The 19,818-nt window shown below is 38.3% G+C and overlaps 3 protein-coding genes across 6 annotated transcripts; 2 read left to right on the plus strand and 1 right to left on the minus strand.

The window, feature by feature from the left end:
• Positions 1-175: 175 nt before the first annotated feature.
• LOC140537894 (calcium and integrin-binding family member 2-like) lies at positions 176-5,602 on the plus strand. 4 transcript variants are annotated; one of them, XM_072660201.1, is made up of 7 exons: positions 176-366; positions 452-570; positions 697-731; positions 1,820-1,931; positions 2,002-2,149; positions 2,979-3,174; positions 3,911-5,602. In XM_072660201.1, the coding sequence occupies exons 2-7, from the start codon at positions 496-498 to the stop codon at positions 3,912-3,914; spliced, it is 570 nt and encodes a 189-aa protein (XP_072516302.1). In that variant the 5' UTR covers positions 176-366; positions 452-495; the 3' UTR covers positions 3,915-5,602. The 4 variants fall into 4 exon arrangements, 3 of the variants coding, with proteins under 3 accessions (XP_072516302.1, XP_072516303.1, XP_072516304.1); XM_072660202.1 differs by having other exon boundaries at positions 176-358; XM_072660203.1 differs by having other exon boundaries at positions 176-351.
• A 1,769-nt stretch (positions 5,603-7,371) lies between these two features.
• sh2d7 (SH2 domain containing 7) lies at positions 7,372-12,179 on the minus strand. Its single transcript, XM_072661143.1, has 7 exons — positions 12,175-12,179; positions 11,163-11,408; positions 10,645-10,734; positions 10,280-10,448; positions 9,155-9,349; positions 7,553-8,353; positions 7,372-7,456 (listed from the first exon to the last, which is right to left on the minus strand). Exons 1-7 carry the CDS (start codon positions 12,177-12,179, stop codon positions 7,412-7,414), a joined length of 1,551 nt encoding a protein of 516 aa, XP_072517244.1. The 3' UTR covers positions 7,372-7,411.
• A 3,020-nt stretch (positions 12,180-15,199) lies between these two features.
• On the plus strand, positions 15,200-19,818 carry dapk2a (death-associated protein kinase 2a). Its single transcript, XM_072660406.1, has 9 exons — positions 15,200-15,261; positions 16,558-16,779; positions 16,958-17,096; positions 17,548-17,677; positions 17,818-17,866; positions 17,985-18,011; positions 18,113-18,265; positions 18,437-18,482; positions 19,177-19,818. The coding sequence occupies exons 1-9, from the start codon at positions 15,200-15,202 to the stop codon at positions 19,816-19,818; spliced, it is 1,470 nt and encodes a 489-aa protein (XP_072516507.1).

Raw genomic sequence — 19,818 nt, forward strand, 5'->3', positions numbered from 1 at the left:
CTATGTTTTTTCTCTTGAAAATTGAATTCAGTTTCCATAACCTTGTACAAATCTTACAAAATATTTTTCTATTTTACTTTATAATAACAAGAATGTAAGTAATTCAACTTCAATGTAGCTTTGAAATGCTACATTTCCTTCGGCATCAATAATGTATATCAATCTAAAAGGTGATTTCAGTGACTGCAGTATTTATGGCAGTGAAATGTCGCCACCTATTGGTTCCCTACGACAAACATTCGAGCGGGTTCCTCACTAACAAAAACAAGCTAACATACAGATGGAGCAAACTAACATACAGATGGAGTTGGTCCTCTGTAAGGACGTTTTGTAAGGAGGAGCAGTTAGCCTGTAAGAGGTTTGCAGGTTTGTTTTGCTTCAAATGTTAACGAATTTGTATATCATGGCGTAAATCTACGAATAGTTTTTTACCATTTCATTTGATACAAAGGATCATGACGTAGACATCCCAATGGTACAGAGCTGAATACAGACATGCTGCTGTGTAGAACGAAGAAAATGGGGAGTACGCAAACAACCTTCAGAGGTGACCAACTTGACGATTACCAGGTAACTTACGTTGTCTTTATGTATTTTTTAGTGGGCTTTGTTTTATCATCTTACTGTAACACTATAGTGATAACACAACAGTACATATTTGCTTAACTCAGAATGTGCTTAACTGTCATTAAACAGGAATGCACATTTTTTACCAGTAAAGCAATCCTGCGGTAAGTAACCTAGCTTTTTGTATTTAGATCAGGTGAATGTGACTTTTACAAAAATGCACAAATATTTCACATGTATTATGTGTAAATCATGTGGTAAATAAAAGAGAGAAAGATCAGATTTTATCATATTGATTTGGGATGGGTTTTCTAGCTCTATTGGCTGATGAAGGTTTGCTCACACCAAGACTAAGCATGTACATACTTTAAAAGAAGCAATCTACAAGATAAGATATCAATGTGCATGCATGTTTAACATTTAGCTGGTACAGAACCACTTTTATCACAGATGGTCAAAATGACCTGCAGTCCAGGTCAAGGGTATTAATCTGAACTTCATACATTATTTTGGTTAGATAGTACCTAATTTAAAATGCTTGTAACCAGTACGTCTTGTGGATTTTGTGCATTTTATAGCTCAAAGACAAACTTGGTTACTGAAGAGAATTAAAATATTGTTAGTAGACACCAAGTATTGATATTGTCCAGAAAATGCCAAATAGCCTAATGGCTGTAACTCCCTTCAGTGTTATATATACAGGAGTTAGGCTGTCCTTTGGCATTATTGTTAAAGCTTTTCACTAGATCAGTTTGGGTTAAACTTGTTGCTAGCTGAACCATAATCACTCATTCAGTAATTATCCAATGGGAGGCGCTTACCATTGCTTAGTTAAATCCAGGTGATGACATTTATTTGGCCATGTAGGTGTAAGTGATTAATTCCTGAGCCCATGATTATGTTAGATGGCTTGTGGAAAACAACAGATTTAGTTCCTGCAGTTACTCTAGGCCTACACTAAACGTTTTGCTTCATAGCTGGCATTAATGTTTGCACAGTACAATTTCTAATTAATCAACTGAAATAACTCATAGGGTCAGTTTTCCAAAAAAGACACTTCCCAGATTTGTTCTGGAGTACATATTCCTTTTAATTGGATAATCTTTATTTAATTTGTTGTATGATCTATGATTGGGCTTAAACCCTAATAAATCCTGAAAAATGACACATACAGTTATAAAGGTATTGTAGATGGTTCTGGCTTTGAAACAGGAATGCTGGATTCTGGCACACTGGGTGCTCTTTATTCTAGGTTACATGGGAGGTTCCGTGACCTGGCCCCCAACATTGTTCCTCTGGACTATACAAATAACCCTGATGTTACTCTCCCCCCCTCTCTCATCATCACCATGCCTGAACTTAAGGTAAAGTTTGCTTTTACTCGAAGTGTTCTTACTTGCCTCTAGACAGTATTTCTTATACTTTGCCTTATAGGAAAATCCTTTCCGCCAGCGCATAGTGGAGACTTTCTCAGAGGATGGCAAGGGCAACCTCACTTTCAATGACTTTGTAGACATGTTCTCAGTTCTGAGTGAAATGGCACCACTTGAACTGAAGACAATCTACGCCTTCAAGATATATGGTAGGACAACAACCAACTTCAGTTACTGTTAATGTATATCTGTACCGTATATCTGTGCTGTTCTACATAACACCCCTAGGAGTTGTTGGAATCGAATGAAACTGTCTATGTGTTAATTTAATGATTATATATGTAAGTGATTACAATATTAGAGCAAGTTAATTGGGGAAACAATACTATTGATAGGAGACTCTGGTACCCTGTTGGGCCATCTCTAGCCTGGATACAAGATGAGATACGGCATAAAGGAGGCATAAAGGTTCCATATAACATCCTGCACAACATTTGCCACAGATGTTGCAAGTGGTTCTGTAGACCCTGCACACTTGTAGGCTGTCGAAGCTGGCATCTCAGCTGGCCCCTTAAATTGTCTATTGGCAATAAATCTGGCAACCGGGCTGGCAAAGGAAGTGATGCAATCTGGCTGAGACATTTTTGGGAAACGCTTGCTGTGTGTGAGCGAGCATTCTCCTGCTGATCACATCAGCAGCTTGGGCAGTGTGTCGCGTCATGATAAAGGCAGGACTAAAGTTTGTTGAAATGATCAGTCCCATATGCGCCCCCTCTCAAAGTCTGTCTGCTATGCAACATGTCTTATGAGTATATCGTAAAGGAATGTCTTGCAGTCAACGCTTTCGCACCAAGAGGTACACTACCCAAAAGTAGCCACTGAGAGCCTTTTTATAGGGCAGTGGGAGAAGAATGTTTATGCCCTCTTGTGGCAAGATCTAGTGTATAATCAGACCACACCTGTGATCATTTACATATCTGCCTGAAACATATACATAACCATTTAGCTTACCCCCATGATTTTTTTATTCACTGTCAGATTTTAACAGAGATGGGTTCCTCTGTGAGAAGGACGTGGAGGAGACAGTGCACAGGCTGACTGGAGAAGAGCTGAGACCAGAAGACAGGAGGCTTCTCTCTCTTAGAGTGATGGATGAAGCAGATCTAGATGGTGATAGAAGGCTTTCTATCATTGACTTTCAGAACATGATCTCCAAGGCACCAGATTTCATTAGGTAACAAAAAAACTCATTTATCTGAGACCATGACAGAACCGATTAGCTATGACTAAGAGTAAAAAAATTAAAAAAATCTCCACATTGGTTAACAATAAAATCTAGCAAAGAGTGTTGGTTTATATAGACCACTCTTTGCAGTATTGCATAATTTTTTGCATGGTGTGGTTTGGTAAATTACCCTCCTCCAATTTAGACATAAAATCCCTGAAAACCCTTTTACAGCTGACATCATAGGGCGGTAAGTGGATCTCAATTTATAGCTCAAACCATTTGGAAATAGCTTAGTGCAGAGAGCTGAGAGATATGAAAGCATTATTGAACTAGACAGGTATATTACCCCATAATCAGCTGAATAGGCTAAAGCTGGCTCAGACTGGTTTCCATGCCACTTAATGCTCAATTGAGGTGGCCTGTTGGGCTGGGAGGTAAGGTGGTGCTAATTTTCTTTTCTAAACTGTATTAATGTTGTGTGGCCATGCAGCACCTTCCATGTACGCATATAAAAGGGTGAACATTTGAAATGAAAGAGGATGGACGAATGGATGACTGATGGTTGCTTGGAGGATTTTACCTATCCCGTGCTGCTACTCTGTGCAAATATATTTTGACGATGACCAAAATTATTATTATTCAGTCGGTAAGACATATGCATATGCATATAGGACAATTATAGTTGAGTTTTCATGCCCATGTTGACAGCTAACATCGAACTCCTTAAATATTTTGGTTGCAGGTGATCAAAAGGATAATTTTTAAGGACACAGGACGCCTTGCTCACAGTGGACTCCTACTGACCTTCAAACGGATACTCTTTTAAGACAAAAACCTTTCAAGAATGTGCTACATGAACTTTATACCAACCTTCTGCTATGTTCTTTAGATATGGAAATTCAAAATGAACACTGGAATTAATAAATGATCAGTGACTGTGCTATAGCTGAGTGAGCACTGGGTACATCAGTTGGTTTTTCCTTTTTGTTTCTTAAAAGCTTGGTAATACATTTTGCATCTAATTGCCATTTTCCTGCTTACAGTCAGTAAATGCAAGGCCAATAGCAAGTCAGAAATATTCATTTCAAAGCATCCTATATCAAAATATGTAGCCAGGTCCATATTTATTAAAAGTATAAACATCTGTTTTATTGTTTTGTGTATATATCTGTATATACTGTAATGGCAATCAGTTTGTAGTCTGCTTAATACAGTAAAGTAAAGTAAGTCCATATACCTTGTCGATAACAAGGTTGTGGGTTCGATTCCCGGGCTTGGCAAGCTGCCACTGTTGGGCCCTTGAGCAAGGCCCTTTACCCTCTCTGCTCCCCGGGCGCTGGAGTTGGCTGCCCACCGCTCTGGGTGTGTGTGTACTCACTGGCCCTAGTTCACTAGTGTGTGTGAGTGTGTTCACTACCACAGATGTGTTAAATGCGGAGGACACATTTCGCTGTGCAGTGTACACTGCACAGTGACAAATACGTGCACCTTTACCTTTACCTTTTTTATGTATATACAGTATTACATTATTCATAAATGTCAGTTTATTCCAGTGTAATGGCAATGTAATATCACACAATCACACAGCTGTCTAACATTACACTTTAAAGCTGTTGGAATACATAATACAGTTTTAATACACCGCCAGAACAAAAGAGTACTGTACATGTGCAATTTCATCCCCTAAAGATACAAACAGTAAAAATATACCCTCAATGATATGGCAGTGACACAGAGAGCATCCAGATTGTTTTTTCTTTGTGCCCACTACACCTATCATTGTTCTCTGTGGGTGGAGTTTCTAGATGACCGCATTTCCTCCATCAGAGAAGTTCAGTTCAGTTCAGTAAAATGACTGTGGTTCAGTAGCTCCACAGCAGAGTGTTCAAAACGAGAGAATATAAACACACTACCCAAGGCAAATAGGGTCAAACTAATGGGAAGAGAGGAAGCTGCCAGGTGCTTAAAAATTAACTATTTATCAGCAAGGGTGAGCTTTGGTTGTGTTTTGTAATGTTAGCTAGCTGTAATTTAACAGTTTAATATTCACATCCAGTGCTGCATTCTGCAGCCTAAATTCACACAATATAGATAGACTTACAAATACAGCTTTCCCAATCAGTACACAACAGTTTCATTATTTGTGACTCTTCAGAAGATATGTCTGAATATGTCTGCTTACTTTCAGAGGTGGGACAAGCTCTCATCTCAGCAAAGTAATAATTGAATAGATTAAGATTAGATTATTCATCTTTGGATTACAGAGTTATGAATGTAATTCATTTATGAAGTTATTAATGTGCTTTTGTTTCATATGTTTATTAAGGTAATTGTTGTACTGTTAGTTATTTGCATATTCACACATGGACAAAATTGTTGGTACCCCTTGGTTAATGAAAGAAAAAGCCACAATGGTCACAGAAATAACCTGAATCTGACAAAAGTAATAATAAATAAAAATGCTATGAAAATTAACCAATGAAAGTCAGACATTGCTTTTCAACCATGCTTCAACATAATTATTTTTAAAAATAAACTCATGAAACAGGCCTGGACAGAAATTATGGTACCCATTTTGTTGCACAACCTTTTGAGGCAATCACTGCAATCAAACAATTCCTGTAACTGTCAATGAGACTTCTGCACCTCTCAGCAGGTATTTTGTCCCACTCCTCATGAGCAAACTGCTCCAGTTGTCTCAGGTTTAAAGGGTGCCTTTTCCAGATGGCATGTTTCAGCTCCTTCCAAAGATGCTCTATAGGATTTAAGTCAGGGCTCATAGAAGGTCACTTCAGAACAGTCCAATGTTTTCCTCCTAGACCTCTTAGACCCATGACCTGCGACTGAGACCAAGCTTTCTGACACTGGGCAGCACATTTCTCTCTAGAATCCCTTGATAGTCTTGAGATTTCATTGTACCCTGCACAGATTCAAGACACCCTGTGCCAGATGCAGCAAAGCAGCCCCAGAACATAACAGAGCGTCCTCCATGTTTTACAGTAGGGACAGTGTTCTTTTCTTGATATGCTTTATTTTTCCGTCTGTGAACATAGAGCTGATGTGCGTTGGCAAAAAGTTCCATATTTGTCTCATCTGTCCATAGGACATTCTCCCAGAAGCTTTGGTGCTTGTAAACATGTAGTTTGGCAAATCCCAGTCTGTCTTTTTTATGATTTGTTTTCAACAATGGTGTCCTCCTTGGTCATCTCCCATAAAGTCCACTTTGGCTCAAACAACAGCGATCTGACACTGATGTGACACTCCTTGAGCTTGAAGTTCACCTTTAATCTCTTTAAAAGTTTTTCTGGGCTCTTTTGTTACCATTCGTATTATCCGTCTCTTTGTCATAAATTTTCCTCCTGCGGCCACGTCCAGGGAGGATTTTTGTCCAGGCCTGTTTAATGAGTTTATTTTTTAAAAATAATTCTCTTGAAGCATGGTTCAGAATCAATGTAAAATTTAATTTGTTCATTTACATAGAATTTTTATTTATTATTACTTTTGTCAGATTCAAGTTATTTCTGTGACCATTGTGGGTTTTTCTTTCATTAACCGAGGGGTACCAACAATTTTGTCCATGTGTGTATATACATATGTGTATAGAGCACAGTTAATTTCATTTTCAGCCTGCTAAATGTTGGGTTGTTAAAGCTTTAAAACTTTATATATCCACGTATTTCAAGTACAGTATGATAAGAGCATTGTTTGTACACTTCTTATTAGCTTCGTCCTGATCAGAGGGTGCGAAGCCTACCCAGAATCACTGATGTGTGTGTGTATCCCAAAATTCTGGAACACTTTAATTAAATGATCTGGTAATTAAAGAGAATATTTTGTATTGCCTGTACATATAAAAACCCACGTTAAACACCTATTCATGCAGATATAGTAGTATGGGTAAGAATTGGACAGCTATCCTGGCTTGAATAGCTGTCCCAGTCTAGACATGTAGCCTAAGTAATGTTTAAAAGTATACCACATTGACTTCCCAAGATGAAAGGTGCAAATATGTAAAATAAATAAATAAATACACAAAAAAAAAAATCATCAATGCAACTAAAAAGGCAGTATGGTACACTTTTCTTTAGAAACAGTTTAGTACCATTTCTTAGTAAAATACAGGTCTGAATTACACAAATTACAACTAATAATGATAGTAATAATAATAAATAATATTTAACAGTAGACAGAAAAACGCACCTGTCTAGTTGCACCTTACTTAGTTTACCTTCAATAGGTTGCATCACTTCTTTTTGGTCTCTGATTTGAATTTCCACCACTTATGGGTCTGTGAATGTATAAAGAATAAAATGTTGTTAGATTATTAAAATATTTTATAAAGTAGCACAGTCACTGTATTTGCCTATTTTGTCTGGTTTCTTGCCTTCTTTCCATGGGTGCTCTGTGTGGGCTGCAGCTCATCCATAGTTGCATATGTGTTATTGTGTGTAGCTGGAATGTCCTCATAGGTGTTGTCCTGGATTAGTAGGTTACCTTCCTGGATCTCAGGCAAGTCCTCATAGGTGTTGTTTTCTCTGGCAGCAAGGTTGTCTTGCTGGATTGTGGCTAAGTCCTCATAGGTATTGCTGCTTTGATGCTTCAGGAGATGTTGGTAGGTGCTGTCAGGTGAGACAGAGTCATTGATGGGCTTACTGGAAATCTCAGCCAGATTGCTTGGCTGAGAGTTGTTATGTGGACCCCAGAGGCTGTTATGCCCAGAACAGAGCCCAGAGGAGGTCTGGTACAACAGGTTAGGATGTAGGGTGGTTAGGTTGACATCAGGTCTAGACTGGTACTCCTCCTTAATGAAATGGGAGGAAGATGAGAAGGAGGCTAATTTGGGTGGAACTAAGGGTTGGTGTGGTGATGCAGGAAATGAAGGGTGGCTGCTGGGACAGTTATCTTCATCCAGGTGAGGCAATGACCTGCTCTGGTTACTGTGATGTGAATTTGTCTGTCCATCATATGTGGAAAGGTCACCACCATGCTTGAGTAACCATGAGTAACTTTGCAAGTGAGAGTCCAGAGAACTAAATCCGTCATTGTCCCAGGCATGTGTTCCACTTCTTTGAAGTCCTTCATCTGTCCTCATCTTGCTTCGCCACCTCTGATCTGACTGGGCATGTTGCTCTGAGCAATGTGATAGATGTCCACCGCTCAAGGAATTTCGAAGAGGTAAGTTTTTCTTTAGAACAGGTGGCACGAAAAAAGTTTAGAACAGGTTATACACAAAAAGGACGTTGCATGTCAAAACTTTTTGGTCACACGAATGCCTTTGGTGACATAAAGCGACCAATAAGAAGTTATAATTGCAATATAAGCACACCTTTGCCAATGACTAGGTCAGCCCAGATGCAGAACACAGCCCAGTCCTTATTTTTGTTATTGCTAGTTGTATAGCCCTTAACATGCTAGTAGGGTAAAATATGAATTTACCTCATAACAGAATTAGATTAAAGTAAAAATAAAATAATCCTTTGAACTAAAATAATGCTTTACAGTAAAATGCTTTGGTGAGTATTCTAAAAGACCTTACAAGCTGAACGCAATTCACCATAAGGTGAAAATGCGCTAAACTTTTATTCGCCCTATGCTCTAATTTTGCAATATTTTGGTCTTTTTCTGCTGTTGGTATAATAATAGCAGCACCTCCGCCATAATAGTGCATGATCTGTCTGATCTAAAGTCGTTTAGGTTCAACGGTCTGTTGGACAACTGTCTATTTAACATGCTCATGTAAGACAAACATGAGTATTTTTGGCTAGGCTGTTTTATATAGATGAAGAGCTGTGGAGTATATATATATGTATGCACACACACACACACACACTATATATATATATATATATATATGATTTATGTCAACTTGATATAATTACAATACGTTATCTCTTCTTACCTTTTAAATAGTATCAGTGGTTGCATCAGAGGAAGCATGCAGAGAGCATAGACGATCACACTGACAATGTCTGAAAAGGTTCATTACCTGAACACTGTTGTTCCTGTCAATGGAAGCGGAAGAAATGAGTTTCCGATTGTTGTTTTTAGGGGGTAGAGCAGGAGCGCCCTTTGGTGTGATGTCACCACGTTGATCCCATAGGCTCCGCAGGGCCTGAACACTCACTCCCGACTTTACACTGGGCTTACAGTGAACCACATCATACACATCATCAGAGGGGGCCTGTGGAAATGCAGATCACAGACAAAATGGCCTGGATATTTTATTTTCCTTTTGCCCTTCTGTTCTCATTTTTGGTAGTTTCAAAGAAAATATTGCTAAAAAATACCTGCACTTTTCAAAGTATTTAAAGCTTGTTTCTTCAAATATTCCTCTATCCTGTGGAGTGTATACATTGTATACAAGTATGTAAGCTCACCGGACAAAAAAATTGTCACCTTTGCGTGTTTGAGAAGTGGTGGTATGTTTTGTTTGTGTGGAAAATTAGTCACAAAGCAGACCATTTGTTACAATGCAATTGGTATAATCTCTGGCAAAAAAGATTATGCATGCCAAAGGCCATCATGTGAAGGAAGTAGTTGTATGTAAGCGTATGGTCATACGAGTCCACTAGCAGTGGAAAAATGTCAGTCTACAAGAAGTTCTTGTCAGAATTGTGGTTGAAAAAGATGAAGCTGATAGATGGACCACCTGTGGCTTTCATGGCATATGAATGAAAGTTGCTTGTCTTTCAGGCAAGAACTGCTTCTAGAGTTCAATGCAATTTCTACTCTGTAGAAATCTGCATACTATGTAAATATGGCACAAAATGCCACACAAGAGGCCTTTGCTCAGTTCTGCTCATAAATGACAAGAATTTCCTGTGGACTGGGATTTTTGCCACTGCTAGTAGAACAGTTTGACTGTATGCTTTGAAACACCTGCAAATTTATCTACTTTGGCATGCCCAAATGCAATCACTCCTTTTTCCAATCATGAGACATTTACTGCACTTTACCACCTCTTCTCAATCTATGAATCCTGTCACACACCCAGCAGGTATTTATAGCACGATCGTCCTAGTGCAGAGACATTTGAGTCTAAAGTTACTACCACTTCAAACATGCAAGGAGACTTTTCTGGGGAGCTCATGTATGTGAAACTTGGACCCACTTCTACTGCCTTCTCTGAGATGAGGCACTCTCCAAATGGCTGGATGGGTGTGATCCTAAAGAACTCAATCAATTCTGGTAGGCTGTTGTGAGTGATGGAGTCTCCAGTTACCACCAGCATGCCATCCCTGGTCTGGTTAATGACAAAGTGACGACAACGATCTTGTCCCCTGTAAGAACATAATACATTCTAACCCAAGTGGAACCACTCTGAGCAACATATGCTTGCAGGTTGGAACAGTAACATTTGCACAGTTAATGCTTCCCTCTGTGATGGACTACTTTTATACCTGCAGACTTTAATCAAAGGACAAATGTCATATGATTTGTCAGAATTCATGGATCATCAATTTGCAGAGCACTTACTTGTATGAGAGAATGTATCCACTTGCTTTCTCACTTAGTCTGATGAGAAAGCAGCCGAGGCTTTTATCTCTGAGATGATCTTCAGCTTCTCTGAGAACAAGAAGCCATATGACACGCTCACGTATGTAAATGTAAAATAATAAATGCTTTCATAAATAAGTTTTCTTTCTTTTTTGATGCAGTGGTGTGTAGTTTACATACATATTAATTAGCATTGCTGGAAACTATGATATGAATTTGGTTGGTTAATAGAAACAATACATTAAATTACACAGGATCTCATTGTTAGATGTGGTGTACTTTAAAAGTAGAAATGAAAATAATAAAAAGTTAATTTGCTTCATAATATAATATTATATCATTTAAATGACAACATATGTATGATTATATATATTTCCAGAGAAATATAAACATCGTCTAGTGCCTAAGCATTCGAAATTTACTTCGAAAATTACTCTTCTTGCATTTTCTACTCCTACTTTTACTGCATTAGCCTTACATTCACTATGTGTTCTTACTGTCTGGAGATGAAGCCATGAAACCATGTGGGGAAGTTTCCATCACAAAGAATGAGTGAAGCCTGAGTTTCAACGAACCACCTCAAGACCAGTTCCTTCAGTCCACCTTCAGTTCTTTCAAACTGTTCTTTTCCCCTTCCCTCAGTTCTATCCACACACTCTCTTAGTCTGGCGGTTCGGCTCATCATCACCTCCATAGCTGCATGTATATCCTCCATCCTTACTATATCCCTGTCTTTTAACAGCCTTTAAAACACAGGTGTGCAGCAAATACAACCAGGCACGCCTAGTGCAATCCTACAGTTCTACAGGAAGAAGGGTTCATTTGCCTATTTTCCGTTACACATCTGTTTGTGGAAGCATGCTTTTGAATAGTGCCATTGTTAAAGGACACCTATCTACCTGTTCAATTGGAGCTGTGTATCAGACTCTTTGTGATTTTACTGCATTATCAGTACAGCTGTTCTGTCTTGATCCGTGCCTTGTGTAAACAAATATTTTTTCAAATGACGGGAACCAGGAAACTTGTAAGCCCTGAATGAGAAAGAGGAAAAATTACCCCAGGACAAATGAGTATAGATTAGTGGTTAATTGCAAATTAGCCTGGAGATCAATGCTGTCAACTGATAATGTACAAGCAGATTGTGTATGAGTTACAGATAAAAACTGCTGTGCAAGATTACTGTGTCCATTTACGATGAGGCCTAACAGTGAATATCTGAACACTGCTTCCTCTTTACTGGACAAAAATGCTTAAATGTCTTTACCTCTCCCCTAAGTTTTTGTGTTATTTCACAACAGCGGATTAGGCTAGTGAGGACTTCATTTTCTCAGGCTCTCAGCCATGGTGGGCTATGACATCAATGGGATTTGAGTGAATGACTATGATTTGATCTAATGCGCATGTGGCTGTTTTTTAAGCACAGACAATGCCCTCTGTCTGATCATTGGCATTGGAACTACTGACCTGAGTTAATTTATCTTTTCATTATTTCTCATGGATATGCATTACTTCATGTTTCTAGAGTGGTGCAACCAATGACTATATAACTATATATAGCATGGACATCGCAGCATCTCTCAAAAGTGAAGGCACCACAGTTCTAGCGCATCTGTGTGGCTGGTATAATGTGTAGCAAGATGTGTTTCAATGACAAAACATTTTCCATTTATTTTTTCTTGTCTAAACTGTCTTTCCATCTCCAGTGTCTAATTCCAACAGTTAGTTTTCCCCGTGCTAATATTGGCATATTTTAACCCTCCCCCCCCACCCCCCACCCCCCAGAAATCAGTTGTTACTCTTACTCTGTGGAATGGTAAGAAGGTGGGGTTACACTTTGAACTCTAGTAATTTGAACTCTTGTAATTTCACCTCTGGGGAGGAATACCAGATTTTAAAAAAATAATTATTAGAGAAAAATAAGAATAATTTTTTACGTTCTTACACATTGATGCCGCATATCACTTGAGCTAATCATTAACATATCAGTAGGGTCGATAGTAGTGTCTAATTCCAACAGTTAGTTTTCCCTGTGCTAATATTGGCACATTTTTATTTCCCCCCAGAAATCAGTTGTTACTCTTATTCTGTGGAATGGTAAGAAGGTTGGGTTACACTTTGAAGTGATTGACTTGGCTGGAAGAGTCCTTTCTGTTCAATGGGGTCGCTGGGTTGTAGTCAAGCTGTCAGGCAACTAACTAGTTAATCATACTATTATGTAGCATGTTGTGTTGTGCTGTTAGTCGCATTAAAAGACACTCAAGGTTTGTATGATGCTAGTGTAAAATGGTCAATGTGATCCAATTAGTTGTTAGCCAGCCAACTAATGTTAGTGTAGTTAGACGTGCTAGACACAGTAGTATTTATACCTGGGTCTCGCCAAGCACTCTTGCAAAAATCCAAATACCCAAATCATTGTAGCTTTAGTAGTAGTTATTGTAATTTGATGAAATATGAATTCTTTAGTCATTTAATAGATAAAATGCACTTTTACTGGATATCCAGGGGGAAATCTGATTTGCTTCTGATCATCCTCAAGGCTGCATTATAAACTCAATAAAGGCATTTTCAGACACATGAAGAGGGTCTACTAAACATGTACGTGAGTCTGGCTCCACCTCTGGTCCCTATGCTGCAGACTCTGATTGCAAATTTGACAACATATTGGACAATATCGGCTGAATTTCTATAGAACGAAAGGGAATGGGTCATTGAGTACAACTGACTCAAGAGCGGTGCAACTGTCTCACTACCTGAGCATCAATTTATAAATGAATCTTGCTCTCCAAAGTCTGGGGGGAGCAGGAGTTGACTGACTACAGCCGAAAAGTGCCTTAACATCAGTGTAAATCATTGCTGTCAGGCAAAAACTTTACAGGAGAAGGAAAACCCTTCTTAACTTTCAATGGAAGTCAGTGTAAAAAAGATTTTATTGGAACATTTTTGATAAAATGCACAACAGGGATGAAATACACAAATCAGCGATAGAACATAATAGACAACATATTCTGAAATATCCAATTCAATAAGCCGTTACAGCCTGTTGCACCGATAAGAAGAACTGAAAATATAAAATAATATTTTATTTTTTGTTTAAAAAAAGGTCATCCTAACTAATCATCACTGTCCCGCTGGTCTTGCAGTCGAACTAATTACATGTGTCGTTCAGTGCAACGTCTCCAGTGTGAATGCCTTACACTGTGAAAAGTGTTTATACAGCCACGGGTTCAACAGGTGGCGTCCTGTTTTAGACAGACAGCAAGGCTCGAGCACAGAAACGCTTCAGTCAGGCTCCTCACAGAAGACAAAAATACAGCAAGACGCTTTAAGTGGCGTGAACAGGCTACAATTTAGGAGGTAAGTAAACGGAAGCTTCTTTGTTCAATAAACGTAATTGTTGTTAGTTACGTTGGTTTATTATTCTCAGAAAAAAGCTCATGCATCCGGTTATTATTTTGTTGAAACCGTACATTAATTCACCTCCTACGACGTTACGATACGATATTCACTGTATGACTGAAACACGAAACTAGTCGCTTTCAGTCAGGCGCTGACGTCATCACTGCCCGGTGTTTCCCTTTCATGTTGCGCACGTGGATTGGCTTTTCCTGCTTTCATGATTTTCTATTTTGAGAATCTAATTGTATTCGTAAACGTTTAAGAAAGAGGTCACGTTTTTATTAAGTGCAATGTAATAGTTTCACCGGTCACTGGGGTCGTCGCTATTTTTACATTTATTTAGTCCGAAAAAAGTCGTGACTCACCCGTGTTTGAAATGTTAAGCGAAGGCCTGTGACTTAAAAATAACTCGTATAAAATGAAATCTAGATCGGCTTAATATTTTTTGTGTATATGGAGCAAATCATTAAAGTAAAACCATACTTAAAGATAAATTTTACCTCTGTTTCCCAATGTAGGCATAATAGGTAAGATGTAAACAAAGTCAGTGGATTGTTTTGATATGAAATGCTCTGTTCTAGAGAAACCTAGGCCTACTGTGTCAGAATTATTCACATCGGTTATGATAGCAACAACACGTTTGAAAAGTTTAATGCCTTTGAAAGCTACCTCACAGAGGTTAAAAATACACAGAAGCCTAAGACATTATTTGCACTTATTTTGCGTTAAATAATACACCAAAATCATTTTCATGTCCATTTATGCAAGGTATTGTATGGCAAATAAAACCCCAAAGGTTTTGTAAAATGATTTAGCATTGTTTACCATTATCAACATATAAAATCATGTGTATGCTTTGGTAGGTTTCTCTGTAATAAACCATTTTGCACCAAACCATTCTGAATGACTACATCTCAACGCCTGAGTTAGATATGAACTCTTCTTTGGAGTAACAAACAGAATAGAAGTAAAAAGAGTGCAGCACCTTTGACCTTTGAGTGAGTGTGTGTGTGTGTGTGTGTGTGTGTGTGTGTGTGTTTGTGTTTGTGTGTTTGTGTTTGTGTGTGTCCGAAAGAGAAAAACACATGAAATTACCATATATCTCTCTCCATCTCTCTTTCTCCATAGTAAGAGCAGAATGGCTGTGTTTAAACAGGAGAAGGTTGAAGACTTCTATGAAGTTGGAGAGGAGCTTGGAAGGTTAAAGATTAGATCTTTTGGATCTTTAGATTTTTCAGTTTTGACAATCTTCGCAATACTGTCAACAGCTGAACTCTTGTTAAAAGTTGATGTGGCTGAGAATTGTAGATTTTAGAATTGTAGAATTGTAGAATGAGTAAAATAAATTTCTCAGTTTGGATAAGCTGCAATACATATTTGTTTTTTTATTAGGCTGTGGGTTTTATTTGCATGTTACTGAGTGGGAAAGATGGCTTGGTTTATATAAATAAATGGCTAGACTCAGTTGTGAGCAAAGTATGAAGATGCTGAGAACACTGAATTTTACATATTATATTTAATAAAAATAAAACAATCTAATTTTTTGTGCAGCTTTGCAATTATGCTGAGGCAGGGACTGTTAACTCTTTAGCCATGTAGACCACAGACAGGTTACAGCAGGGAGCTATCTTTAAAGCCCCTGCCAGGCTGTTCGCAGGAGGAAGTTGTCTGAACCTGAAATTTACTACAGAACTTGATTAGTCTGAATTTAGCTTCAGTGCAAAACTAAAAATATATAAAAAGGAAACAATTGGACAGTACCATCTGGTTTTATATGTATACAAAGATAATTTATCAGTTGGTTGCCTCTTAAAAATCTTTTTCTAGGAGTTAATGTTTGTTCTTTATTTTTTTAAATACAGAAATATTTATGTAATTACATAATAAATTACTTAGCAACACAATTAATTATATTTACATTTTGTATCTACCAGTTTAAGAGTACCCTTTTTTTGGTTGGTTTTGGTATTAGTGACAAACATCTAAACAAAAAAAAAATATATATATAATGTCAATATCCAAAGATTAAAGATGTACACAAAACAATATTTTTATCAGATCAGATTCAAATTACAATTAAATGTCTCCTTTTCTGCCTAGAAACTCAAATGTATTAATTGAAAATTAGAATCTTCAGAAATCACAGAATCGTCAGAGACGATTGGGCGAGAGATGACATGGACGATGAGGAGAGATCTAGGCAATAGTCACGCCAGCACATGTTTGTTAATGTGCCACTGTGCTTATGCTTCAAATGCTTTTTCAAATGCAAATTTTACTGACTTTTTCAGAGTGTCTGTTCTGTTGGAGGAAGGAAATTCTATGTTGATGTGTATAATAATGTACTGATTGACATGTCAGTTCAAACTTAAAAAGCCTTAAATCTTAAAAAGCACTAATATTAATAAGAATTCAGGGAAGGATTCAAAGGTCAAAACAGTATATGATCAGTCATTGGCTTGGCTGAATGTTGCTTCTTCTCTTACTGGTTATCAGTGGACAGTTTGCCATTGTGAAGCAGTGTCAGGAGAAGAGTTCTGGCCAGGAGTTTGCCGCCAAGTTTATAAAGAAGCGGCAAAGCAACGCCAGCCGCCGGGGAGTGCTGCGAGAGGAAATTGAGCGGGAAGTCAGCATTCTGCAGCAGATTCGCCACCCCAACATTGTCACACTGCATGACGTCTACGAGAACAAAACTGACGTTGTTCTGATCCTGGAGCTGTAAGGACAGACACACATTCACTCTTACACTGATTGATTACTTTAGCCCTATCACAGGATTTTGCAGCGTACAGTTGACTTTAGTGTTATGTAATGATAAGCCAAAATTTGATAAGAGGTTTTATAATATTTGATAAGCGATTGATTGATTGTTTTATTAAAGATTCTTGCATTACAGAGTGTCTGGTGGAGAGTTGTTTGACTTCCTGGCCCAGAAAGAGTCTCTGAGTGAAGAAGAGGCCACTCAATTCATTAAGCAGATTCTGAAGGGTGTTCACTACCTGCACACCAGAAGCATTGCTCATTTTGACCTGAAGGTACATTTACTAACCATAAACTTAACTTACACCGACTCATGAGGAGAAAGGTTGTTCTGGATTGCTCCTGTTTTTATATATATATATATATATTTATATATATATATATATATATATATATATATATATACGCATTGTTCGGTGTTGCCTTTTGCGCCACCTACTCTGGCGTCCAGAGTTGTTCAAATGAGTGACAAAAGAAAAAAGACCCCAGTGTTTACATGTAAAGAGATTGCACAGCTAACTGGGTGAAGGTGAAATTACAAGATGGTCCACTTTTCTCCAAAGATGACATTATATTCTTCATGTTAATGATATTAACTTTTACCAACTATACCAACTACAAACTCTCATTACTTCCCATGATTAGACAGGTTGTAGACAGGTTTGCATACATGTGTATTTATGTGTCACAATGCATGTGTGGTAACTTTTTGTTTCTTTTCTGTAGCCTGAAAACATCATGCTTCTTGATAAGAATGTTCCTCTGCCTCGGATCAAACTCATTGATTTCGGCCTAGCTCACAAAATTGCTGAAGGGGCTGAATTTAAAAATATCTTTGGAACTCCAGAATTTGTGGGTAAGACTTTTTAATCAATATGGAAAAATAAATGGCTTACACCTTTCAGCTAGCCAGCCACAGCTTGTGACCTTTTTGGATTACTGACCAGTTCAAATTTTTGAACATAAAACAAACTTTTTGTCCATTGGCTTTTGCAGCACCTGAGATTGTGAATTATGAGCCATTGGGTCTAGAAGCAGATATGTGGTGAGGCTTTATTATTTAATTTTAATATTAAATTGTAAATCTAATTTTGCATTAACTTAACATTTTCCCATTTATTCACACACTCACTCAGCTAAGCAATGCTGCTTATTTGTTGCAGGAGTATAGGAGTGATCACATATATTCTGTAAGTTAAGAAGAAATATGAATTCATCACCGAACTTTAGCTTTATATCATAGCTTACATTCTGACTGCGTGTATGTATGTGTGTGTTGGGGGGGTTATAGGCTGAGTGGAGCGTCTCCATTTTTAGGAGAGACTAAGCAGGACACTTTAGGAAACATTTCAGCGATGAACTACGAATTTGATGACGAGCTTTTCGGCCATACCAGTGAGCTCGCCAAGAACTTTATCAGACAACTGCTACAGAAGGACACCAAGTAAGGACTGATACCTGGACAGTCTATGTATGGGAGTGTGTGAATACCTATTCAGCAGACCTTGAGTGCTTTAGATGTCTTTGACAAGGAAATGGAACAGCTGCCACTTCTAACCTACAGTCCAAATAACTTATATAATAACAATAACAATGTTGGGTTTTTGCTTTACAGAAAGAGGCTCACAATTCAAGATGCTTTAAACCATCCATGGATCAAGGTACATTTTGGCTGATCATATTTTAATTTCACAGTACACTGAAATCTGCATTAGTAAACAGAGCTCAGAAGAATTAAGGTAACAATTAAGTTGCCTTAATATAATAGTCTGATGTTTACTGAACTTACATGAATAGGTTTGCACATGGTAGCTGCACAAAATGTAAATTCTTAGGGTGAACAACTGTTCAAGTCAATGTAATTAAACTTTTAAATGAATTACAAATCAAAATTACATAAGGTGCCTTTAATGAATTGAGACCACTAACTCAAAAGATACACGTTATGAATGAACATCAAACTGTTTACTATAAACTCTAAACTGATGATATCATTGTGTGAACACATAGTGTAGTCAACTGGCTGATCAGAATTACCAGCCTAAGGTGATTTTACAGGGTGTGTGCATTTATGATCAGAAGATAAGAGGCAGAATCATTTGTTTAACTTTAGCACAAAAGTTGTTTAACTTTTTACATTAGCACTACAGGCTGAACTGGTAAACTGCAACACAAAATACAAAGTAAATATAATAAATACCTGTAAAGTATATTTACTACATAATACATGTAAAATCTAACATTTTACATAAAGATAAGTTATAAATTATATTTATTTATTTATTTATGTATTTTACAACTTCAGTCACCTGGTGTTCACCTTGTGTTCTCTCTTTTCCTTGGCTCTCTTCACAGTCTAATGAGCACAAGGAAGAGCCAAGTAAGGTCCCACAGAGAAAACATGTGCGGCGCCAGCTGAAGACAAAACGGCTGAAAGAGTACACCATCAAATCACACTCGAGCATGCCACCCAACAATACCTACATTAACTTTGAGCGCTTCGCCCAGGTGGTGGAGGACATCTCGGGCATGGAGGACACTTTCAGTCAGCTGGCCTTGGCCCATAATGGCCTGCAGGAAGACATTGATGCCCTGGTGTCTGTCTACAATGAGAAGGAGCTGTGGTACAAAGAGGAGAGTGAGAGCATCCATCACGAGCTGTCGCAGCTCCGGTACGAGTTCCGCAAGGTGGAGGCGCAGAGGCGCAGTGTGCAGGATGACATGAGGAGCATAGATGCTGGAGTGAGTCATGTTAGTGAGCGCTACAAAGAGAGGCACACAAACTTTGAGTCACTGCAGAAGGAGCTGGGGGCAGAGTTGCAGTGGGTTCAGGAGGTGGTGGGGTCATTCCAGGTCGCCGGGTGCAACGGAGGGTTCCCCAACTGTAACTTCAGCAGTGTCTTCAATGCTGATGTGAATGAGGCACTAAAGGAGCTTCTGAACAGGACCTGTGGTGGAGAGCTGCTGACAGGCCTTAACTTGGACCAGCAAAGATGA

This window comes from Salminus brasiliensis, chromosome 17 (assembly GCF_030463535.1).
Source record: "Salminus brasiliensis chromosome 17, fSalBra1.hap2, whole genome shotgun sequence".
Taxonomy (NCBI): domain Eukaryota; kingdom Metazoa; phylum Chordata; class Actinopteri; order Characiformes; family Bryconidae; genus Salminus; species Salminus brasiliensis.

What these genes read in the sequence shown, in the direction of transcription:
- LOC140537894 (XM_072660201.1), top strand. Translation starts at nt 496, where the DNA reads ATGCTGCTGTGTAGAACGAAGAAAATGGGGAGTACGCAAACAACCTTC. An exon ending in ACCAGTAAAGCAATCCTGCG is followed by an intron (nt 732 to 1,819) that starts GTAAGTAACCTA and finishes TCTTTATTCTAG; the next exon opens with GTTACATGGGAGGTTCCGTG. An exon ending in CTACGCCTTCAAGATATATG is followed by an intron (nt 2,150 to 2,978) that starts GTAGGACAACAA and finishes ATTCACTGTCAG; the next exon opens with ATTTTAACAGAGATGGGTTC.
- sh2d7 (XM_072661143.1), bottom strand. An exon ending in CATGGCTTCATCTCCAGACA is followed by an intron (nt 10,735 to 11,162) that starts GTAAGAACACAT and finishes TCTTGTTCTCAG; the next exon opens with AGAAGCTGAAGATCATCTCA. An exon ending in AGAGCACCCATGGAAAGAAG is followed by an intron (nt 7,457 to 7,552) that starts GCAAGAAACCAG and finishes ATACATTCACAG; the next exon opens with ACCCATAAGTGGTGGAAATT.
- dapk2a (XM_072660406.1), top strand. Translation starts at nt 15,200, where the DNA reads ATGGCTGTGTTTAAACAGGAGAAGGTTGAAGACTTCTATGAAGTTGGA. An exon ending in GTTGGAGAGGAGCTTGGAAG is followed by an intron (nt 15,262 to 16,557) that starts GTTAAAGATTAG and finishes ACTGGTTATCAG; the next exon opens with TGGACAGTTTGCCATTGTGA. An exon ending in TGGAACTCCAGAATTTGTGG is followed by an intron (nt 17,678 to 17,817) that starts GTAAGACTTTTT and finishes TGGCTTTTGCAG; the next exon opens with CACCTGAGATTGTGAATTAT.